Source organism: Cupressus sempervirens, chromosome 9, assembly GCF_028749045.1.
Source record: "Cupressus sempervirens isolate cs-2001-9-10 chromosome 9, ASM2874904v1, whole genome shotgun sequence".
NCBI lineage: Eukaryota > Viridiplantae > Streptophyta > Pinopsida > Cupressales > Cupressaceae > Cupressus > Cupressus sempervirens.
Window position 1 is genome coordinate 686,114,966 of NC_143126.1, and position 24,839 is coordinate 686,139,804.

General features: G+C 35.5%; 1 protein-coding gene across 2 annotated transcripts in view; it reads right to left on the reverse strand.

Annotated features, from left to right (window-relative positions):
• LOC149540583 (peroxisomal membrane protein 13-like) overlaps positions 1-16,027 on the reverse strand; it is a 51,120-nt gene extending 35,093 nt beyond the window's left edge. For both annotated transcript variants that reach the window (XM_089801669.1, XM_089801670.1), the window contains exon 1: positions 15,793-16,027. In XM_089801669.1, coding sequence (XP_089657795.1) covers positions 15,793-15,826 — 34 coding nt within the window. In that variant the 5' untranslated portion in view covers positions 15,827-16,027. The remainder of the gene's footprint in view (positions 1-15,792) is intronic.
• Between the last annotated feature and the right edge of the window lie 8,812 nt (positions 16,028-24,839).

Genomic DNA, 24,839 nt, shown 5'->3' on the forward strand with positions numbered 1-24,839 from the left:
ATTCACCAAGTACTGTGAGTAATAGCCCTCCAGAACATCAAGTTGCATGATATTCACCAAGTACTCTATGTAATGGCCTTCCAGAACATCAACCTGCATAACATTCACCATGTCCTCAAAAAAAATGTTTATAAGGTATGTGCACAGGCAATCTCATAATGCTTACCATATAAACATCCACCATGCAAAGTATAATCTATCATGATCTGCATAGACATTGTAAGATATCCATCATAATAGAAAATTAAGTTATTGTAAGATCGTCACCTTTCAATAACTTCTACAAATACAAATGACATCATTTGGAAGTCGTCACTTCCTCATGATGTACACATGAGGTAGGCTCATTAAAATCACATAGTCACGAGGTATATTCATGAATCGTAGTCCTCTTGACTAATCACTGGAGAATCCATCTCAACATGATTTACTCCCTCTAAATCAATATGATCGAGATCACTGAAGGTTGACTGAATCATATCCTCTAACTACTCCCTCTCTTTGTCTAGGGTTACCTCTAATGCACTGTCATGCTCCCTCTTGATATAGAAGGACACTCATAATCTCAATCATCAAAGATATTCACTTCAAGAATCTCACCTTATCTTCTTTTCCTTTGATCACTGACATGAATACATACAATAAATGGGATGCACACTTTCATGGGGTCTTTGTCATTTCCATTACTATTTTTTCCTTATAGTCATTTCAGAGAATGTGTCATTAATCTAAGGCCTTTGCAGATTGAAAAACATTATTCATTTCGTCATTTACCATAGTCTACTAGATATCTATGCGAAAAGCGAACTATATGCTCAATACTCACGCTATCTACCCAATAGTGGTCAAGAGTCTCATCATCCACTTAATAGACGTGGGGTGAAATGTACCTCGCCAAGGTCTAATTTTAATCTCCATGCTTTTACCTTAATGCTCGATACTTCTAATTAATTGTATTGTATTTAGACCAATTTCCAAGCGTTACCAACTTATGCGCCAAGTATGTCATGGTGACACATCCTCTAGTGTCCTTGCGTTTTTTATTAGCTGCCCCTTTGTTTATTTACCTGGTGCTTTGGTGGCATCTACGTCGCCACCCTTTTCTTGGTGAAATTCTACTTGTGCATTCTTTGACTCACCTTGTTCCTTTTTTTTGGTGTTCGTGTTGGCTTTCCACTTCATCGATGACATCATACTGTTCATCATGCAGAGCATAAACTCCTACTACAGCCTTTCAAGCCTCCCCATCATCCTTGATTGCATGGCAATAAGATCTTGGTAACTGTCAAGTCATCTACAGTAAACTCTGCTAATGATCTTTATTGCCTCTTCGTGAGTGTTCTAATCTATAGTAATCTACATGTTGTGTCCGGTATATCAATTTATTTACTATGTCATTTCTGATATTACTCTCGACATCCATTTCGATCTACTACTACTCCTTCCAAATCTGATATATATATTCCTGATTTATACCTTTTAACATATATGCAACAGATTTCCTTAAGACTGCTGCTAATGCAAATGAAATAGAAAAATAAAATGTTTGATGATCCTCATTGTAAAGTTTATTACCAAATTTAAATTTAATGCAGAGTTGTGTTGTAGGTACAAACAATAACACCAATGTACTTGAATCGCTTCTAGAATCTGCAAACGTTAGTGCAGTAATAACAGAAATAAAGTATTATCGAACTCAGAATTATCTTCGATCCTTAGGAGTGCTTGCATTAATAGATTTTGATGCCAAGATTACATTGGGCAGATTGGATAAATATCAACGGAAGGGGTGTAGGGATGAATGGCCATGTCTCCAACTGAAGACATGGACATTCATTCTAACACCCGTTCATAGTTAACTAATGGTCATGATTAGTTATTGTCTTAACACAATGATTAAATGTATAACCAATCCTTACATCTGCGGCCCAATATAAAGAATAGATCGATCATGATCTAAACATCAAAGGAACCAAAAATAATCTCGATCATGCCTTAATGATCTCTGAATATATATATCTCATCGGTTTCAGACTGTGGAAGATACAACAGCAGAAGATACAACAGCATGTATGTATGCATATATGTATAACAGGGTGTGCATCATGTTGTTGTACATATATACATATGTATGTGCTTACCACAGTAATGTCAGACCGAAGCTACATGCATTAACACTCCCTCTTAGCTAAGGAAGACAAAGTGCATATATATAAGTTCTTTACATGAAAAGTAATATCCTCAAGATATATATAAGAAAATCAAGTCTCATGATATTTTTTCTATTTATGGTGTGTATACAAATATCAAGTCACATGATATCCATTATAAAAGATCATGGTACATCCATAGATATTAAGTCACATAATATCCACCATGAATTTAAACATATTGATCTTCAACAGATATCCATCAACATGCTCTTTTAACTATCATGATTTTTCCTTGAATATCAAGTCACATAATATTCATCATAATAGTAATCTAATAATTATAAAGTCCTCACCTTATATTATCAGAACCAATATTTCATTATAAAAGATTGTCACCTTAAATAATGAACATAGGGTAGGCCCATGAGTCATAGAGTCACACATATGACAAAAGAGTTTACACTTTAAACATCTTTATTTAAATAATACAAATTTACAAAGTTGAGACTCAATCTCATAAACTTACATTTCAATCAAGCTAAGTTTCTTTCTGAAATGATCAACCTTCACTTTAGGAAGAGCCTGGGTGAGAATGTCAATTGTTTGATCACCTGTATTAATATATTCTAATTGAATAGCTCTTCTTTCCACCATGTCTCTTACGTAGTGGTAAGGAATTTCTATATGCTTAGATCTATCAGGAAATACCGGATTCACAGATAACTTGATACAACTTTGGTTATAACAGTGAATAGTGGTAGGTTTCATAGGCTCACCAAAAAAGTTAGAAAGCAACTTCTGAGGCCACACCGCTTCTCTAGCTCCCATAGCTACTGCAATATACTCTGCCTCAATAGAACTTTGAGCAACAAAAACTTGCTTTCTACAGATCCAAGAAATTATAGCTAATCCTAAACTGAAACAACATCCTAATGTGCTTTTCCGATTGTTTACACTTCTGGCCCAATCGAAATCAGTATATCCATGTAACTCCAAGCTAGTATTCTCATATTTAAGTTCATACTCAATAGTAACTTGGAGATACCTCAATATATGCTTCAAAGCAACAAGATGAATCTCACGAGGTTCACACATGAACTAACTTAATGCATTCCCTGCATAGCAAATATCAAGTCGAGTATTTACAAGATACATCAAAGACCCAATTATCTATCTATATAAGGTGGGATCAACTAGTATGGATTCAACACTTGCTTCCTTTAGCTTGTGAAGGTTGGTTTCCATAGGTGTAGACATAGGTCGATAGTCCCACATTCCAAATCTTTTCAAAATATCAATAGTGTACTACTTTTGATGTAGAAAGATATTACCAAACTTCTGACATACTTCCAAACCAAGAAAGTAAAGAAGAATTCCTAAATCCTTCATTTCAAATTCAAAAGCCAAACCTTTCTTACACTGATTAATGAGATGTTCTTCCCCTATAATCAGAAGATCATCAACATAAAGAATTAGAATTAGCATATCACCTTTAGTTACTTTGAAGTAGAGATTTGGATCAGCCACATCTTGGTGAATCCAAGACTTAAAAGGTATTTGTCAATCCTTTCATACTAGACCCGAGGAGCCTGTTTGAGTCCATATAGAGCCCTCTTCAATTTACAAACATGAGAGGCAGCATCATGAGTTACAAACCCTTTTGGCTGTTCCAGGTATACTTCTTCCTCTATTTTTCCATTAAGAAAAGCAGTTTTTACATCCATTTGATGGATTTTCCAACCTTTGGTTGCTACAATGGCTATTACAGCTCTAACAGAAGTGTACCTGGCAACTAGTGCAAAGGTTTCTTCAAAGTCAATTCCTTCCTTTTGAGAAAAACCTCTAGCCACAAAATGAGCTTTATGTTTTTCAATGCTGCCATCTGCAGCATACTTAACCTTGAAGAGCCATTTTGAAGACACAACAGATTTTTCCTCAGGTCTCAAAACTATGTCCCAAACATCATTTTTTAGTATAGACTGGTATTCTTCCACCATGGCGTCTTTCCGAGCTTGATGTTTAAGTGCTTCAGAAGTACTAGAAGGTTCAAGATTCAAACTCACATATGAAAGCATTATATGTCAATTTTCTAAGTCTATTGCTTTCTCGAAAGGTTCTTGAAGATGCTGCGAATCCATCTCCTTCCTGTATTATTTTCCTTGCCCAAAGTAGCCTTTTAGTGTGATCAAGACTCTCTTCTTGAGTCTTTGGAAGGATTTCAGTTTCAGTTGAAGTCTCTTCAGGGAACTCCCTCTGAATCTCAAGAGCAGGAGCCTCTTCTGGAGATACATCAAATGTATCTAGTGCATCGGAAGTTTTAGCTCTTCTGAAAGCAATGTCCTCCTCAAAAATGACATCTCTGCTTAGTTCTATTTGTTTTTGTCCAGGTATGTAGACTCCATATCCTTTTGCTAATTCACTAAAACCAATGAGAATACCCTTTCTTCCGGAAGGTTCTAACTTAGTCCTCTTCTCCTTAGGTACATGTACATACACAGGACATCCAAATATCCTTAAGTGACTGATGTCAGGTTTCTTTCCAGAAAATGCTTCTTTAGGAGTATTATTGTCCAAATATGAGTGAGGAAATCTATTCTGAATATAGATTGTTGTGTTGGATGCTTCAGCCCAGAAGGACATACTCAAATTTTGATCAAAAATCATGGCCCGAGCAGCTTCTACAATAGTTTTGTTCTTCCTTTCAGCAACCCCATTTTGTTGAGGATTGTAACGAACTATGAACTCCCTCTTAATCCTAGTGAGTTTGCAGAACTCTTTAAATATTTCAGAAGTATACTCCTTCCCATTATCTATTCTCAGAACTTTAATGTTCTTACCGGAGGAGTTCTCAGTGATAGTTTTGAATTCTTTAAACTTAGAGAGAATCTCTTCAGATTCTTTGCATTTAAGGAAGTATATCCATGTCTTCGTTGAAAAATCATCAACAAATATCCCATAGTACAAGAACCCTCTTATAGAAGGTATAGACATGGACCCACATAGATCAAAATGTACTAATTCCAACACTTCTTTAGTTTTGCTCAAACTATGAGGAAATGGCCTTTTAGTGTTTTTCCCTAAGGCACAACCTTTACATGATTCATTGTGAATATGGTTTAACTTGGGCATTCTGGTTACTAACTTCTCCATTGATGTTAGGGCAAGAAAGTTGATATGACCTAGTCTTCTATGTCATATTTCATTTGAATCTAAGGTCTCATGTACAAGTGCAAGGTTTGTCTTAGCACATACCTCATATAAAAGTACTTGTCTTACTCCTATTATTAGAGCCCTTTTAATGGTTGAATTTTTAGGCCATGCTAGTACTTTCCCTCCCATTAATGCAATTCTAAAACCATCATCTTTAATTGCGGATATAGATATTAAATTCCTCTTAATACCTGGTACATAAACAACTCCAGAAAGTTGAATAGAATTTCCAGATTTCAATTTTATGGTGCAGGTCCCAATTCCTTTTGTGGAATGTGCAAAATCATCACCAATTGTAACTTCTTCATCTGTTTCTATTTGCATGCTTTCTGGATTATCCTAATATCCAATGATGTGTCTTGAAGATCCGCTATCAACTATCCATGTATTAGTTTTGGTTGATATCTGGCTAGATAATACTGAATAGAAGGCATATTTCTCAAATTCATTACCTTCATTTGACCTTTCAGATTTTGCAAAAGATGCTTAAGGTTTAGATCTATCAGGACAATTTATCACATAATGTCCATATAGATCACATCTGAAGCATTGAATTTTGGACAAGTCTTTCTTCTGTTTGGATTGTCCTTTTCCATGAAAGTTTCTTTTCCTTTTGTTGTTTTTCTTCTTTCCCTTATGATGAGAGTTTGTATTAAGAACTTGAACATCTTCATCTAGGGTTTGGTGTTTTCCCTTAATCATTAATCTTGATTCTTCTTGAAGACAATCTGATAGTAAACGATCTAGTTTTGGGATTTTAGACCTAGCACTTATACCTTCTACAAAAGATTTCGAGGAGTTTGGAAGTCCTCCTAATGCTGTTAAGGATAATTCTTAATTTTCAATCTCATAACTAAGTGTAGATAATTGATCTCTCAAATATGTGATTCTCATAAAGAAAGCATTTATAGTTTCTCCTTTATTCATGCTTGCATTATTCATTTGTCTTTTAAGAGCAAGTTTTATGCCTGCATTATTGATTATAAATGCATTTTCAAGAGCTCGAAACATACGGTATGTTGTTGTATGTTTTGCCACAATAGGTATTATGTGGTCTCGAACAGCATCCACAATTATCTTCATAGCTTTTTCATTTTTCTCAATCCATTCTGATTTCTCAGGATCATCTTTAGGTTTCTCTATGTCCTCTCTTACAAGTGATTCCAAATTGTTTTCTCTTAACAACATCATTATGTGAAGTTTCCAGGATTCAAAGTTATCAGCACTTCCAAGGTGATGTTTGAATCTCATTGCGTTTGTCATCTTTGTAGAGAGAGAGAGGACTATTATTAAAGTAAAAATTTGATCCTTATAAACTTAGTGTGATCTATCCTTAGCCAAGCTCTGATACCATGTAAAGTTTATTACCAGATTTAAATTTAATGCAGAGTTGTGTTGCAGGTACAAAAAATCGCTTCCAGAATCTGCAAACGTTAGTGCAGTAATAACAGAAATAAAGTATTATCAAACTCAAAATTATCTTCAATGCTTAGGAGTGCTTGCATTAATAGATTTCGATGCCAAGATTACATCAGGCAGAGTGGATAAATATCAACGGAAGGGGTGTGGGGATGAATGGCCATGTCTCCAATTGGAGACATGGACATTCATTCTCACACACGTTCATAGTTAACTAATGCTCATGATTAGTTACTGTCTTAAACACAGTGATTAAATGTATAACCAATCATTACATCTACGGCCCAATGTAAAGAATAGATCGATCATGATCTAAACATCAAAGGAACCAAAAATAATCTCGATCATGCTTTAATGATCTCTGAACATATATATCTCATCGGGTTCAGACTGTGGAAGATACAACAGCATGTATGTATGTGTCATGTCCCCTTCTCTGCACTAGTGTTTTGGCGCCAGGTTAATCTATCTCCACATTCGGATAGATTAACGGCATTAGCTATCAGGATGCCTACCAGCCACATCGGAGATTTTATTTTATGTACTTCAGCTATTTTATTAAAGTGTGTGGATAAAGTTACTTTATGTTATAAAGTCATTTACTTTATAAAGTGACTTAAGTGACTACAAGACGAAATTGTGTTTTATCCCACATTCCTTGCTTCATTGTTTTTCCCTCACTTTGAGGTTATAAAATAAGGAGCTTGCATTGGGATTTACACACAAGAATTTGTGAACTCCAATATTCTGAAATTCTGGTTGCTTGAAGTGACTGGGCAAACTCTGAGGACGAAACCCCTCGAGTTGTGAGGAAAATTGGACGTCACCCCAATCCTTCCTCTTGGAGAAAACTTAATAATATCAAGCAGAAATCGGCAAGCTAAGTTGAACTACTAGTAAGCGCATTTAGTTATTTCTACAGTGGATTAAAAATAAGGTTTTTGGAGTCTATCAGGTTCAGCATTGGGTAGTCGGCAGAGTAAAATGACAGACTTAAGGCCATAGGGGAAGAAGTTAATATTCCTGAAGATTACATATCTACCACGAATTCAATATGGACGGGTTGAAATCACCGGCCGGGAGTGTTAAGTGAGGGATCACGAATCTAGGCAAACTTACGTCAAACCATTGGCAGTGTTGGAGCCGTCATTTCCAGCTGGATATAAAGAACGTGACCGCCAAGGAAAGCACAGGTAGAGGACCACGGGAAGAGCTCGGCCTTGTTTATGTAAACATCAGACGTTACAGTTCGGATATACTCTCCACGGGTGAAGCCGACTCCTGCTTCAGCATTACACTTCCCACAGGTTGAGACCAAATCGTAGCCCACAGCAAGTTGGACAGAACTCAAGGGTGTCAACTGTGTGTATATGTGGAGCAGATCAGAGGTCTTCAACGGCATTATCCTTGCTCGGGTCTGTACTCTCGTATAACTCTCTTGCATTATTTTAATTCATTAACGTGAGTGGGTCTGTTATGTAAGTCTGGCAAGGCACATAAGTACACTTTTATGAATACTGGGCCGAGTTCATTAGAATTTAATTATGGTATTATTACATTTGGCCAAGTTGAATACCATACCGTGGCCATTATTTCATCAAATGCTGACTACTGTTTGCATGAACTCTGAGAATCTATGATTTCACAATAACTGTTCAACATAATACCACAAAGTTCAGATTTAATAAATTAAACAGAACTAGCTGAGTTTAGCACAGTAATACCAGAGCATTTTTAGGTTGTCAGAGAACTATTTGACAAAAATTCCTCTCAGTTTACATTCAGCAATTTTGATTATAAAATTCAAGTTCAGATTATTACAGTATGCATATATGTATAACAGCATGTGCATCATTCTGTTGTACATATATACGTACGTATGTGCTTACCACAGTAATGTCAGACCGAAGCTACATGCATTAACACTCATATCACTGGTCAGATTTGTGTTCAACTTCTACTTGCTGTAATTTCTGACTGAATATTGTTCAATAGATGTCTTGCTCTGATTACTGAAGTTTGTCCCTATAATCTACTTGCTAGATATGAACTGAATTGCAATTGGCTAGACCAATTGTCTTATTGGGTTTGATCGACTGATGATTGTTGTTTAAATGGTCTTCTTATATTTCTTTTTACTTCATCGTTCAATTCCCTTAAGAAATATATTTTCTCTTCTGCTCCATACATCTGCTTGTGTATGCACATAATATTTCTTTTCATCTTCACAAGCTTTTTTTTCTTTTGCAACCATGTATGAAGGGTTGTTATTGTCTGAAGTTCTATTGCTTCTATCCATTACAGTAAGAGTGCTGACTGGGCAATGAGAAATACAGTATTGCTTCTATCCATTAAAGTAATAGTGCTGACTGGGCAATGAGAAATACGGTATCAATATTATATCTCTTTGTTGTTCCTCATGTCCCTGCTGATTCAGACGGCGGCCTTTCTTTTTCCTCCCCTCGATTTTTCTTTTGCTAGATTATTCGCTAAAACAAAAGGTAATTATTGATCATTGCTATAGTTAATAATATTGCCGACAGTAAAGATAAATAAAAATGCATCAGACACTGTAGTATCTTCCGGTCGAACCAGATGTATGGATATAATAACTTTATCCACGTTTCTAGGTGTGATATTATGCGTTCAAGAAGTCCAACAACTTTGCATTTGATAAAACATCACCACCAACTCCCACGGCAGTGATGGCAAAAAAATATGAAAGTGCCGATAGTTGTTGCTGCTCTTTATAAAATGTATTTGAACACTTCCTTACATTTGCAGCAGCCTGGCTCTGATACCATGTTGTGTTTCTGAGGATCGCTGCAAATGTAATAACACTACCATAATGTTTGGTATGTGTGTTCCAAATGGCAACAACCTCTAATTTATAATGAGCAAAGACTATGAAGAGACATGTCCCTTCATGGGACATGTCTATTCAAAATTAGATATTACCAAATAATAATATCTCACATAATACTATATAGTATTTAACTACACACACAAATATATATATATATATAAAATAAAACTTCAGTTTAGTCTCATGAGTTTATCCAACTGAGGCTATCAAACATTAACACCAAGGATAAAAGAAAGGCTGGATCATTTCCAATTGAGTAACTATTAGTCACTTGTCATCAGATCATACAAGCTTTGTTGTTATCTAGCAGGATTGTGACGTGAATGTCTACGTGCCTGCTGGTACTGTCAGCACCTATCATCAAGTGAAGTGACATCCATAAGTGGCTGAGAAGTTTATGCCATAGTCATCAACGCATATCATTTGGTGATCATCAGTACACAAAATTTGCTAATGCATGGGTTGGTGTATATCATTTGGTGAGACCATGAATTGGTGCACCCTAATCAAAATCTCAGATTATTCTAGCCCACAAAAGCTCTACCATGTCAACACATAAGATAAATTAGTTAATTTTATTTTGCAGTATTAGGCTAATTTGTTAATCTGTATTTTTTACAAAATCCAAGAGATTTGATAGTTGGGTCAACCAAAATTTAAGACAAACATACTGAAAAACTAAATAAATAAGTTATGCAAGTGCAAGGGAAAAAATAAGGCTGGATGGTTTCAAATTGACCATCTGTTAGTCATTTGTTATCAGATCATACAAGCTTTGTTTTTATCTAGCAGGATTGTGACATGAATGTCTGTGGAAATGTCTACATGCCTGCTGGTACTGTCAGCACCTACCATCAAGTGCAGTGACATCCATGGGTGGCTGAGAATTTTATGCCATAGTCATCAATGCATATCATCTGATGATCATCAGTACATATCATTTGCTAAGGAAGGGGTTGTTGTATATCATTTGGTGAGGCCATGAATTGGTGCACCCCAATCAAAATCTCAGTTCCTTCTAGCCCATAAAAGCTCTACCATGTCAACTCATAAGATACATTAGTGAATAAAACATAGCACTCCAAGTTACATAATCACTTCCAACCTTTTAAGGTATGAAACTTCCTTCCAGCCAACAAAAGCTCTTCCATGTCAACTCATAAGATACGTTAACAAATCCAAAACAGCACTCAAAGTTACATAATCAATTCACACCTTTTAAGGCATGAAACTTCGAAGAAATCTTTAAATGTCAATACATATCCATGTATAGTAGCTATTACATCAGTATCAAGTGGCATTAGGTGATCATCTTAAGCTAATACCCCCGATAAGGTTCATAAACATAAGATAGAAATGAAGATGGATATAAACATACCATGAATAATCCTTATTTACACTGCAATCTGTTAAAGGATGAGATCAAAAGGTTGGTACAAGAACTACTTGACATGTGATGCATTATGCCAAGCAAGAGCACATTTGGTGCCCCAGTGATATTGGTGAGAAAGAAGAAAGGTTGATGTAAAAGGAAAGCTTCCAGAGCCACAATTTTTATTCTTCAAAAATTGCCACAAAACAAGAAATCATGATTTTTCAGGGAAAAAATATTAAAAACCATTTAAACTATTTGGAAAACAAGTGCAAAAGATCACAGTTTTGTAGAAAATTGTGCAAATCTCAAACAGATACAAACTACAAGCTCCAATTCTCAGAAATACCTCCACTCACAATTTGAAGCTAAATCTGAAAAATGGGAACTAAGAAACCCTTGATCTGTTCTGAAAACTTCACTTTTATTAAAATCAATGAATATCTTCTAAAAATTTCAAAGAAATTCCTAGATAAACCTCACGATTCTTCATAAAAAATTGTTTAGAACTTCTGGAAATACATTTCAAGTATTCAAACTACGAATTTTGAATATTCGCCAATAAAATAACCTATGAGCTTTGATACCATGAAATGATAACCGATTGATATCTACATTAACAGGTTTGCACCATGAGCCCTCGCATCGGGTTTGGCTACGAACCTAATACAGGCTCATTTGTGGGTTCATGTTGGGTGCACAGGGTGCACACCCAGCACTATGGATGTGCCCAAGTTTGCACACCTGCGAACCCGTGCACACCCACAATGCTAGGGGTGCACCCTGTGAGCACCCAGAACGAACCCGGTGTGCCACTAAGTACTCGAGCAAACCTACTAAGTACCTAGGTGAACCCGTGAGAACCCACGACCCAGATAAAGAAGTGTGCCCAAACTTGAGTAGAGAACTTTTTTTTAATTATATTTTATTCCTAACCGTAAAACGCCCTAAAAGAGGCCTTCAAACACAATTTCATTATTTTTACCTCTCACTTTGCTCACTCATGATGATCTACTTGTAGCCACTGAAAGTCTCATAGATGATCTTTTTTATGATCCCTGTGATGATTGATGAACACTCAACATTTAATCATGTTTCATGAACAACATTTCCATTTTGTAATTAACTAATTCAATCTAATGATTTTCATTGGAATCCTAAACATAGATCAATGATCTAGCATTACAATTGTGTCGTCTTAAAATGGACACACTTCATTTTGAGACCTTTTAGCCCTCCGTAGTGTGGTTGCGGTCTCTTTTCTCCTCCATCCTTCCATCTCATGCTTCTTTATCATCCCTTGCCTTCCAATATGGTCTTCTAGGTGTTGCTTTGCCACCTTTTTGGTCACAACTCTTGGTAGGTCTGGTATTTTCCAATTTTATCTACACATCCTTCTAGGCCTTTTTGAGACTTGTTTTCCCCCTCCCCTGGGTCAAGGTTGACCCAAGTCAACCTAGTCCAAGTCAAGGTCGACCTTGTCCCTAATGATTGTGGGGTTCAAAGCCCGAAAGGCCTCAAGTTTGCCAATTGATTTATTTTGTTCCCCGGTCAGCCCGAATTGTTTTTCCGCCCAAAAACTAGTATAAAAGGAGGCTTGGGGGCATCATTCTCACATCTCATCTTTACAAGACATCCACAAGCGAGCAAGGCATTCTTCTTAAAGCGAGCATCTTCAAGCATTCAAGTCTAAGCATCTCCTTCTTGCATCAAGCTTCTTCCTTCATGGTGTTAGTGGAGTTTGGCTCTAAGGAGAAGATCCATCATTCAAATCCATTCAAGTTCTATTATTCATCCATGACATGTCACATACATTCTTATACATGAGGTTTTGGCTTCTTTGATTTCCTTACAATTTCTTTGAGTCAAGGCTATTACATTTACATACTTGATCACACATCGAACACAACTGCATCTATGGAGGTAATTGTATCTTTTACTTGATATTAATCAATCCTACTACATGCAAGCATTTTCTTTATCAATTATATTTCAATTCAAGGTTGGTTCCTAAATCCAGGGCTTGACCAAGGCAAGCCCTCATCCACCAAACAACAAAAACCCTTCATTTTTTGTATGTAGGAGCAGGATAGCAAAATTGTGATTGTGGATCTAGAATTAACTCCCTGAGAGCTTTCAAGAGAAGTTGATTCAACTATGTTACAATGCCCCTAGTACACGGTGACCTCGCGGAAACCTAACCGATCAAGTTACAACCAAGTCGACCTAGACCCTGTTGCTTTTTCAAAAAAAAAAAGTTTCTGGGTTTTGTTCGATTCGTCGTTGTTTTCGGGAATCCCCAGTCAGGTATTTGAAAACAGACCTAGATCTGTGGTTTTTAGGGCTTAAATACATCCTCCTTTGCGCATTTTAAGGTGAGTCTTTCATATTTCATTTCCTTTCATACTTTGGTTTAAATCTATATCTTAATTGGGTTGTTTACTTACATTTAGAACCTAGATTAATTTTACTCTTCTCATTTAATCAATTCAATCAATTGCATCTTTGCATTTACACATCTTTAATTAGATCTACATTGCATGAAAGAGGCTTGCTAGTGTACTTCCTTTATAGGACCTTAGTTTTGTATTGGCATCCCTTTATTACACTTGGGTTTTGCTAATCAAATCTAGTTTTTATTGAGAGTTATGCTTAGAAGCCCCTCTTTCTCTTCTATTTGAATGGCTTAGTGTGCATAAAGTGGAGACCTACATCCCATTAAAGTGTCCCCCATTTTCCCCTAAACATTTTGGTGAACCTGACATCTTACCCACTTCTCCTGGAGTTAGATCTTTCTCTCTTGAGATCTCTCTTTTTTTGCATCAGCTTCACCAATAAACATTTTGGTGAACCCAACTTCTTTCCCTCTTCTTGTGGATTTTGGAGTTAGATCTTTTGATTTCCCTTATTGCCTTCTTTACATTAGGTGTTTTATGGGTGTATCTAGATCTACTTTGTATGCTATTGTTTGCATTAGTGTATTTAGATCTCATTATGCATTAATTTCATATAGATTGCATTTCATATATTTGCATTTTGAAATTTCAAAAAAAAAAAATATTGCATCTAATTCATTTTAGATTGCATTTTCTTTATAGTCATTGCATTTCTTTTTCAACAGGATTGTTATCTTTCTTTTCAAGTTATCTTCATGATCTTCAAGATATTCCATTTTATGCATATGATGATGCTTCAATATGTTCTTCTATTGAGGCTTATCTTTTTAAAGATGATGTCGATCAACCTTTAGTGATTCATGATGTTCCTAACCTTGATAGTACTACTATTTGGGATGAGCCGTTTGATAGGAATATTGACTAATCTCTTTTTTCATGAAAATTCCTCATCTAATGTGTGCTTTCCTCCCTCCTTGGATGATTCTCCTATTTGGGATGAACCCTTAGATGAGGACATGGATTATACCCTTGCTAGTGATGATGATAAGGTTATTGCTTATTTAAAAATAGATATTAAAAAAAAATCTAATGTGCAGTTTCATCTTTCTAGAGTAGATGAGTTGATTTCTGAGTTGCATGAAGCAACTACCTTCTCTAAAATTAAATTGAGATCCAACTAACATAAAAATAGGTGCAGTGTGGTCAATGGATCCTTGGGTCTACCAGTGAAGTTGAAAGGTTCTTAAAGAGCCCACCAGGGATCAGGTCTTGTTGAATGTAAGGCTCCAACATTGGAAAAGGGATGAAGACAAGATCATGCCCTTAGCCAATTTAGCGGAATGGATACCCCTTAGTACTTGGCTCTTAGCCGAAGAGGTTCAGCCACTGGCTCGTGCTCCAGTGTCGGGCAGCTAAAAAGATTTGGTGGAGGACCTCCATCAAAAAAAGTAGGTGCAGTATGAGGATACATGAAAAAAAGGCATTAAATCAATACATTAATTTGGCTCCAGGAATTTTTATTCGTGTTTATCAGACTAAAAAATGCACCAGCGACTTCTCCAAGCTACTATGAAAATATGAATAAATGAATTATCAGTTTTACTTATCAGATTCAATAATATCCCAGCAACTTCCCATGATCTAATTATAAAACAATGAGTTTTGAGCGATGCTTCTCAGACCCAAGAATGTAACGGCAATTCTCCAAGCTACTTCAAGATAGGAGAATCGGGATTACCTTTTCCATGTTAAGGAATTCCCAGGATGAAAGCATTTTTTAAACAATTAATGAACGGCCAAGCTATAATACTCAACACAAGTTATTTTTAAAACCTTCAAATTAATTATTCAGAAAACCCTATAAACAGTATCCTCTTATAAATTCTTTTTATAAGAGTGTCTAAATAATTCCTCAGAAATTTTTCAAAGCTCGCAATATTTAAATGAACAAGATAACAATAACTTATCACAGATTTTTGGATTTCGGCTTCGTGGGCAAAATCGAGCTTCGTGGGTAATTACAAGAACCAAAGAAAATTGCAGCTTCGTGGGTAATTACAAGAACCAAAGAAAATTGCAGCTTCGTGGGTAATTACAAGAACCAAAGAAAATCAACACTGTATAAGAAAATTCTGTAAATATAGAAAAGGAATTTCAAAGTATTACAAAATTCTAGTTACAGGTTCATTGAGATACGGTATGTAATTGAAAGAAATTATGACAATCCCCAGATGCCAAGCAATTATCTAACACAAAGCATCTTCAGAAAAGATCATACAATCTGATCGCAATCAAACTAATATAAACGATATATTCCGAAAACAACTTTATTTTAATTTAATTTTGTGTGGGTACATGGAAAATGAAAAATGGTACCTTGCCCAGCACCGCCTGCCGCTCCCCCCGACATAATCACAGATCATATATCTTCAAGAAAAACTGTGATTCTGTAAGCCCCTCGTTTTATATACGGGAATTGGAACCTTTGAATTCCGCCCCCAAAATGATTGCGATTGTTATATGGGGTGGATTTGCAATTCCACAACCACTCAAAAAATCATGGAGGAGAACAAAAGAAAAGCATGACAATTATCGAGCTGCCAACAAAACCGAGGGTTCAAATTCCGGCGGCTTTGGTTTCAATGGCCAGGCGTTGCTGACGTGAAAAGATTCACTTCGAGATTGACTCGTTGAACTTCTGAAAATAAGCCTGACGACAGCGCCCGCATGGTCGAGGGGTATCTCATGCTTATCTAATAATGGAAGTATATAGTAAAAACTGAGAATTAAATTGAGCATATGTAGAAGAGTGGAATAGATATAAAAAATAACATGAAAATTGTTGAGTAAATAATTTTCTAATTTTTTATATGTATATCTATTTGTAATAATTTCAATAAATCAGGGGATTTATCATAATTGATTGCATTCATTTGTAGTCATTTCATAAGTTGGGTGTGTTATTTTAAACTTTGGTGGCAGGATTGGACAAAGTTTGCACTACTCTTTTTCAAAGGCACAAGCCCTCCAAGGTGTATTATTGGTTATTTTCCTCACTTGTGCATGATTGATCAATTTAATTTTCAAAATAGTAACACTTCTCTTATGGATTTGGCAAGAAAGATTTAAGGGAGTTTGACTAGTTGTGCTTGCTCCTTAGCTAGATCACTACGCTTGATGTTTGTTGTACTAAGGTACTACTATAAGAACCTATGTCAGTCACAAATTTATATTATGTGGTTAAATTGAATCCCTTAAACATCTATTTTGGTTCTATCTCCAACCTCAAGAAGTTATTAGTTGGATTTATGACTTCTATAGGCTCTTCAGGTCTACCCCTTTCTTATGGCATGTGGTTGTTCTTAAGGATATGTCCAACGTCCCCCATAAGTTTACCCAGATATGGCATACTTTTAAGGTAGAAATTTAGTGATTTAAGGTCAGCTTGTTGGGGTTTTCACTTACCTATTATTATATATTGAGTTTTCTTCTAAGGATTCTTTATGAAGCATGTCATGGGGTGTATGGTTACATGCTTGGAAACATGAAGGATGTATAACAAATGGTTGATATTTCATATGTTTTCATGGAGGCTTTGTAGTGTACTGTAATGCTGCATTGTTGAATGATACATTGAGCATGGATTTTTTTTTGGAAGGTGGGATATTTCCTTCTATAGTTGTTCTTCCAAGGTATATCTTGCAATATCTTATGATATGTCTTTGATCTTTTCATTATCTTATGTATATACTTGTAAGATTTATTTTCTTTTAGAGGGTTATGTAGGAAATAGATTTGATCATTATGGTTGAATTTCCTCACTTGGTATCAAAGTTATGTTTCTGGTTGTAGGGTTTGAAACCTTGTGATGGCATATCCCTTATATGAGTAAATTTAATGTGAAGTTGAGGTGATGTGAATGCAAGAGTGCTTTCAAATATTGCAAGGTATGGACACATGGTTTATAGGTCAAGCTATTTTATAGGTCTAGGGTATTGGGGTTGCAAAATTGTGATTATGTTTTGCAGATCAAGGGTTTAAGTCTAACTTTAGAAAAAGGTTTTTTATTAGCATTTATTATGAGGGTTTAGGAGGGAGGGAAAATTCACAAGTGACCCCTTAGAAAAATAATGGACCTTGGATCTAAGATGATCAAGAGATCAAGATTGATATAAAACTCACTCTATTTTGGGAAAGTTTAAAAATTCTCTCATCAACAAGGTAGTTAGTCCCTTCCTCCTAGGAAATATTCTTAGTTCTAAGCAGTTTGTGGAACAATTGAAATGGAAATATGGTACTCCTTTTACAGACATTAAATTCAAATAGGTGTATCACATGTTAGGGATGAGGCACATATTACTGCTTGGACTAGTTCATCTTGGGATTGTCACTGGTCTGAGTCTAGATGATCTTTTGTTTTGGATAAGTAGTGGAAAAGTCATTGTGAGCCTAAGAAAATCTTTCTTTGATGATAATTTCTTTTTAAAAAGGTAAATGTTGGGGATGTCCTTTCTTCTCTATGGATAGATCTTGTTTGTTTTTCAATTTGCAATGTTAAAGAATCTATGAGTCACATTTTCTTTGAATGTGTTTTTGCCTCCCGTTTATGGGCTATCTTCTTTGGTCAACTTGTGGCTTGGATACTTCTCCTAGCCTATCTTAGTTTGAAGTGTTAGTTGATTTTGTGGAATATTTTGATGACAAACTTAATGAATTTTTCTCAACTTTATTTTGTGAAGTCTTATGTTTTTTATGGTCCAAAAGAAATGAAGATCTTTTTCAACACAAAAGGCAATTACTTAGTGAGTTTAATGATAAATGTATAGTTCTATTTATTATAAAATAGGTATATGTTGTCATTGAAATTCCTATGGTACAAAGTAGTATTAAGAGGAGAGATAAATAAGTAAAAATAGGTAAACCACAATTATTGTTATGTGGAGCTTAATCATACTCAAAGGTTATTTGTTCCCCACATCCTTCAGTGTGGTTTCCCCCTAGATTTTTCTACGGTGGTTTGGGGGCAGTGCCCCCATGATGGAGTCAAGGGGTAACACCCCTTGTGAGTGTTGACATTTCAGTCAAGTTTGTTTATTAGTGACACACACACTTATTCAGATGGTTAGTAGCTACTGAGCTTATTGTACAGTTAACAATGTTAACCAATTAATTTAGGCTCTACTGAGTTCTACAATTACTATTGAGTTCTAGGAACAATATTCAGTTCGCACCGAGCAGTATCTACCAGGTTGGTGATTATCAGTGTAAATCAAGCTTCATAGTGTTTACTGAGTTTCTCAGTGCAAACTGAGTTCTTCAGTGCTTACCAAGTTCGCAGCATCAACAATGTGAATCTAGTGTTAATCAAGCTATATAGTGTCAACCAAGTGATTCAATTTATACCAAGCTCGTAGTAATAGTGTTGACCGACCTATGCAATGTTAACCAAGTGATTTAGTTTATATGTCGAGTTTCACAGTGTTCACCAAGTCACTAGTGCAGACCGAGTTTAGACTACTTGAAGTGATTAGTATGAGTCAAGCTTCTATGTCTACCAAGTGCATGACGATGTCGAGCGTTGACAATGGTTGCCGTGTGTTAGAACCTCATCGAGTTTGTCTTCAAAACCCAAGTACTTGCAGTTGGGCCAACTTTGTGTATTTTGGTGAAACTTGTATTGTAGCCAACTTTGATGTATTGTAAATTGGATTGGTATATATGTAATGTATTGTATCACATCCAAAGAAAATATAGAAGAATGTAACGACTAGTAAGAAGTAGAAGTATGAAGTAAAAGGCTACAAGCAGTATAAGGAACAGCAAAGATTTATCTATCACAGCAAGGTGATCATTACACTCAAAGGGAATCTCATTCAGCAAATCAAGGTTGCAAATCAGAGATCAGCCACTGGTTCATCCTAACTAGTGGAACAGTTAAATTCTTTCACAAGGTAGACTTAACAGTCTTTTGTAATTCTCTTTACCGAGTGCACACTTTAGTATATGTTTGTAAATCCTTTTGCAAGGTGGACCTAGTAGTCCTTATTGCTCCTAACAAGGCAGATAATAAAAAACGATCATTGTAAGCCTTAACAAGCCAGCTTTATACTGCAGTACTAAAGCTTGTGGGTATCATCCCCACCCTAGTTTTACTTTCTATTTGGAAGGTTTCTGGGTCACCATATTGTGTGTCAAAGTGTTATGAATATTTTAATGCTTTTAGTTTTTCATGCATGTAATTAGATCAAAATATACATGAAGGATTAATTGGTGAATTAAGATTAAGTTTTATTGGTTATTAGTTCACCCCTCCCCTCTCAGTAACTTAGCCTATCTTATATGTCCAATAGTGAGGTTCTAAGAGTTATTTTTTTCTATTGGATACCTATTCTAACCCTAATTTTGTAACCAACACAAGTCTTGTATCAAATGGTTTATGGATAGGGAATTTTTGGTATGATGATTTGGCAACTTCTTGCAACAATATTGACTTGCAAGGGATTGTAGATTATAATCCAATTTAATCACTAGATAATAATAGTGGACTCATTGTTTGGTGGGTGTAGCCCAAGATTGGGTGAAACACGTTAAATCATTAGGTCTTTTGTTCTATTTCTGTGTGCTTTATTCCTTTTGTATTATTTATTATATTTGCATGTAATTGTTATATTTTTTCTCATATAATCCTAATAAGTGATATTATAGTGAGGTTGTTTTAGTTCTCCTCTATAAGAAAGTTTCACAGTTGAGTGGGAGTCTCCAAATTGAATAGGAGTAATGGAAGACAGGGGTAAGTTGAAGGTTGGGAACTTTAATGGGCATGATTTTAATTATGGAAAATGCAAATGGACGACTATCTTTATCGGAAGGATTTATGGTGGTCATTGCGAGGAAAATCCAAGAAAGAACCAAATATCTTAGATGAGGATTGGGATATTTTGGACAGAAAAAAACTTGGAAGTATGCATGTATTTGTAGCACAATTTGTGGCATTTAATATTATGAAAGCAAAGACATATGAAGAGTTGTAGGAAACCCTAATAAAGTTGTATGAAAAATCTTCCACTTCATAAAGTATTTCTCATGAAGCATTTATTTAGTATGAAGATGGTAGCAAGTGGGTCTATTTTTTATCATTTAAATGAGTTTAATACAATTACCAATCAGTTAACTTTTATAAATGTCAATTTTGATGAAGAAATGAGGGCTCTCTTTATTATGTGTTCTTTGCCTAAAAGTTGTAGTGGCTTGGTAATGGTTGTTAATAACTTAGTTTATAGTTCAAATGCCCTAAAATGTGATGACGTTGTTGGTGTTATTCTAAGTGATGTAAATTGTAGGAAAATCTCAGATGAATCTACATCAGGAAGTATCTTGAACACACAAAGAAGAAGAAGATCAAATGAGAGAGGAAAAAGTTATAGAAACTATGGAAAATTACGAGGAAAATCAAAGGGTAAGAGTTATGTATTGTAGGAAACCAAGCCATAAGGAAAAAAATTGTTGGTCTTCAAAGAATAATGAAAGAGATAAACAAGAAGGAAACATAAGAGAAAAATATGGTAAGTAATAAGTATGAAGAGGGTCCTTTACTTCTTTCCTAAGAATAAGTTGATGATTCATGGGTTTTAGATTCAAGGGCTTCATTTCATGCTATACCCAATATAAGATATTGTCTTGATTATGTCCAAGGGGATTTTGGGCTAGTTTGTTTGGGAGATAATGAACCCTGACAGATTGTTGGAAAGGGAAGAATCAAGATTAAGTTGTAGAATAAGAATCATTGGCTACTCCAAGAGGTAAGAAGTGTTCCAAGGTTGAGTAGAAATTTAATTCTAGGAAGGAAATTAGATGATAATGGTTGCACAGTTACTTTTAATGATAAAAATTGGAAGGTTTCAAAAGGTTCCTTAGTAGTAGCAAAAGGTGTGAAAGTAGGCACCTTATATCTTTGTGCAAGTCATATTCTTCCTTCTACTTTAATTATATAGAGAAAAGTTAGTGTTCATTAATAGTTATTGCAATTGAGCGGGGAGAACATCAAACAATTGTCGTAGATTCTAAAATAGCACTAGGGCACATGAGTGAAAAAAGTTATGAAAATACTTCACACAAAGAAAGTTTTACCAGGTCTGGAATGTGTCAATATGGGTTTTTGTGAAAGTTGTGTGTATGGAAAATAAAAGAGAGTTTTTTGAAGAGTGAGAAGGAAAATTTAAAATGAGAAATTATAGCTTGTACATACAAATGTATTGGGACTGTTAGAGTAATAATTTATTTTCATTTATTAAATTACCTTTACTCCCTACTTTAGGCACATAAATTCCCATTTAATAATTAAATATTAATTATTAAATATCATTTACCTCTTAGGGTTTCCCTTTTAGATTTTATGATCTCCTTCTATAAGGATTTATCCATTGTATATTTTTACTCATTTTCTTTTTGTTTGATAATATATTCTTGCATATTTTCAAAGCCAAACCCTTGCCTTCTCTTTTCTTTTTCTTCTTTGTGAGAGGTTCTTACATGCAGGGGTTCTACTAGATCTTTGGATTTATTCTCATCAAATCCTTCATGGTATCATAGCAAATTTGTTGTAGCTTGTTCGAGTTTATTGAAGAAAGTAGGAACAAGGGTTTGTTGGATCAGATCTAGCAAATTTTATTTTTTTTTTGTGGAAATAGGGGGGTCTCAAATTTGGAGCACTTTGAGTCCAAACGAGCATCACAGTTGGATTCAGAGCATGTCAAAACCCTTATTTCCATATAAAATACCTCAATTTTGGAGTCTAAGCAATTGAGGCAAAAAATATTTTGCCTACCAAGGTTGTATGACCCTTGACACACAATACAAGGCACACAAATTTAAAAAATTATAAAAATAATTTAAAATTATTTTTTGCATTATTTAATAATGCACTTCGTATAAAAAAGGGTGTTGCCAGTTGCGTCGCTAACATGCAACTTGTGTGCGACCAATAGCTCGCCCGCGCCATGCCTACACTTAGTCACGTGTTGCTCAGCTACTTAGTCACGTGTTGCTCGGCTCAGCCCCTACTGTCGTAGCCTACTCTCACCATCTACACCTAACTCTTGCACTATTGTTGCCACCTATGCACCACTAGGGACTGCTCTGACAGTAGATTGTCATATGCAAGATAAAGGGGCTTATTTTTTAGCCTTAAAGGGTTTTTTTATATTGTTTTTGCCTTCTATACCTACATGTGGTTTTTTTGCAATATCTTGAGCATACAGTGTCGAAATTGGGCAAACAAGATGCCATTGGAAAGATGATTCCAAGATGGATGCATTAGTGCAAGTTTTTTTGGGTTTTTTTTCAAGTATGGTACCTACTTTTACTAGTGAAGTCCAATGATCTTTTTCGCATTCTAGGGGGCATAACTTGCTCAATTTTGCTCTGTTTTAGTATCTGGAAGAAGCGTCAAAAAAGTCTCTTCAAAATCTCTTTAAATTCTCTGTCATTTTCATCATAATTTTTAAAAGGTATGCATGATACCCAACTGAAGCTATTTTTTTCTCTTAATTGTACATGCATTCCTTCTAGCATCTAGGGTTCAATTTTTTGCATTATGGAGGATGTTTTTTATTCTTGTTTATGTCATTTACATTAGTAAATCCAAACTATATCAAAACAAACACCTTCTATAAAAAATGGTCGAGACCCCTTCCTGTCTAGTTCCTCTAAACCCACATGACTATCACACATGGACAATAACCATGACATGACTTCTATGTTCAAAGGGTTTGTGGTCTTGATTAGATGAAGCACAACCAGTTTTTTAGAGTACCTATCAGACTTTGCAACATAGTATTAAGATGGATGAGGCCATGGGTTTGATTTCTTTGAGTGTTTTAGACAACTTACAGTTTCATCTTGATGGGTGTGATACTCCTTGAGAGATGTGGGCCAAGTTCAAGAACTTGTTTGGTACCATCAATGAGTTTAGGGTACTTCAGATTGAGGCAGAGCTTATGTCACTTGTACCTTATTCTTTTCCCTCCATTGAGGACTTTCTAATGAGATTTAAACAATAGAGATCAAAGTTACAGGTTGAGGAAAGAACAAGACTGATACAAAGTGCATCTATCTTATTTTGTCAAAGCTTCGAGGAAACTTTCAGATTTTCTCTTCCACTTTCCATTCCAATATGGATGCTTTGGGTCCTAGATTTATCATGCCCACATTTGAGATATTATGTGATTAGTTGACTAGAGAGAAGGCCAAGCTTACACAGTTGGAATCTCTACTAGGATCAAAGAACTCGACATTGGTTTCTTAGAGCTCTATAGGGAAGCTAAAGCCAAAATCAAAGCCCAAAATATATTTAGCTAGCAGTGAGAGTTCCACCAAGCCATCTCCTAGATCAGATACTTAAAAATCTATTTGAAGGATAAACCTTCTAAATTTGGTAAGTCTTCCTCCAAGACTAAGAAGTTTATAGGTGATCCTTGCAATTTTTGTGGCAAGGAAGTACATCCAATTTCCAGGTGTTCAAAACATCTTGAGGCTTTAGAGGAGGCCTTGCAGTAGCACAATATTGCTTCTTCAAATCCACCACCTCCTCCTTCAAGGAAAGGACATGCTCTTTTTGCATGAGCTTTGTCTTTTTCTACTTCTTGGATCATTGATTCAGGTGCTTCACACCATGTGACAAACTCACCTGATTTGGCTACCTCACTTGCTTAGAGTGTTACTACACATATTGCAATTGGTAACTCTGCACAACTTTCAGTTTCAAGCTCTAACACTATCTCTTTGGAGGGTGGTTCCCTATTGGATGTTCTATTGGTTTCGACCATTTCTATGAACCTCTTGTCTATCTATCAAAATTGTCATGTTGGCTCTAGTAAGACAGTTCAGTTCTCACCACACGATGTGGTTATTCGAGACCTCCATGATCCTAATTTGGTTGTTGCTACTAGGAGTGTTTATTTATAGTCTCACTTATATCAGTTTAATAGCTTTGAGAGCTATGATTATGCTCATGCAAACACAATGAGATAAACTTTGGCATGAGCATTTTGGCCATGTCAGCTACAAATAACTATAATAGATGAGTACATAGGAGCTAGTGATTGGGCTACCTCAGATCTCTTGTATTGACGATGTTTGTCAAGGTTGTGCACATGGAAAACATCACAAAGATCCATTTCTAATAGGTAGATCCACATGTTCTAAAGCACCATTGGAGTTGATACACAATGATCTTATGTCATTCCCCACTCTATCTTTTTCAGGTGCCCAATATGTGCTTACCTTCATAGGTGACTTCTCTAGATGCACATGGGTGTACTTTTTAAAATACAAGTTTAAAGTCTTTGATTCATTTTGAATCTTTAAGAAATTCATGGAGAAGAAGTTTGGTCTTTTTGTTAGATGTATATGCATTGACAATGGAA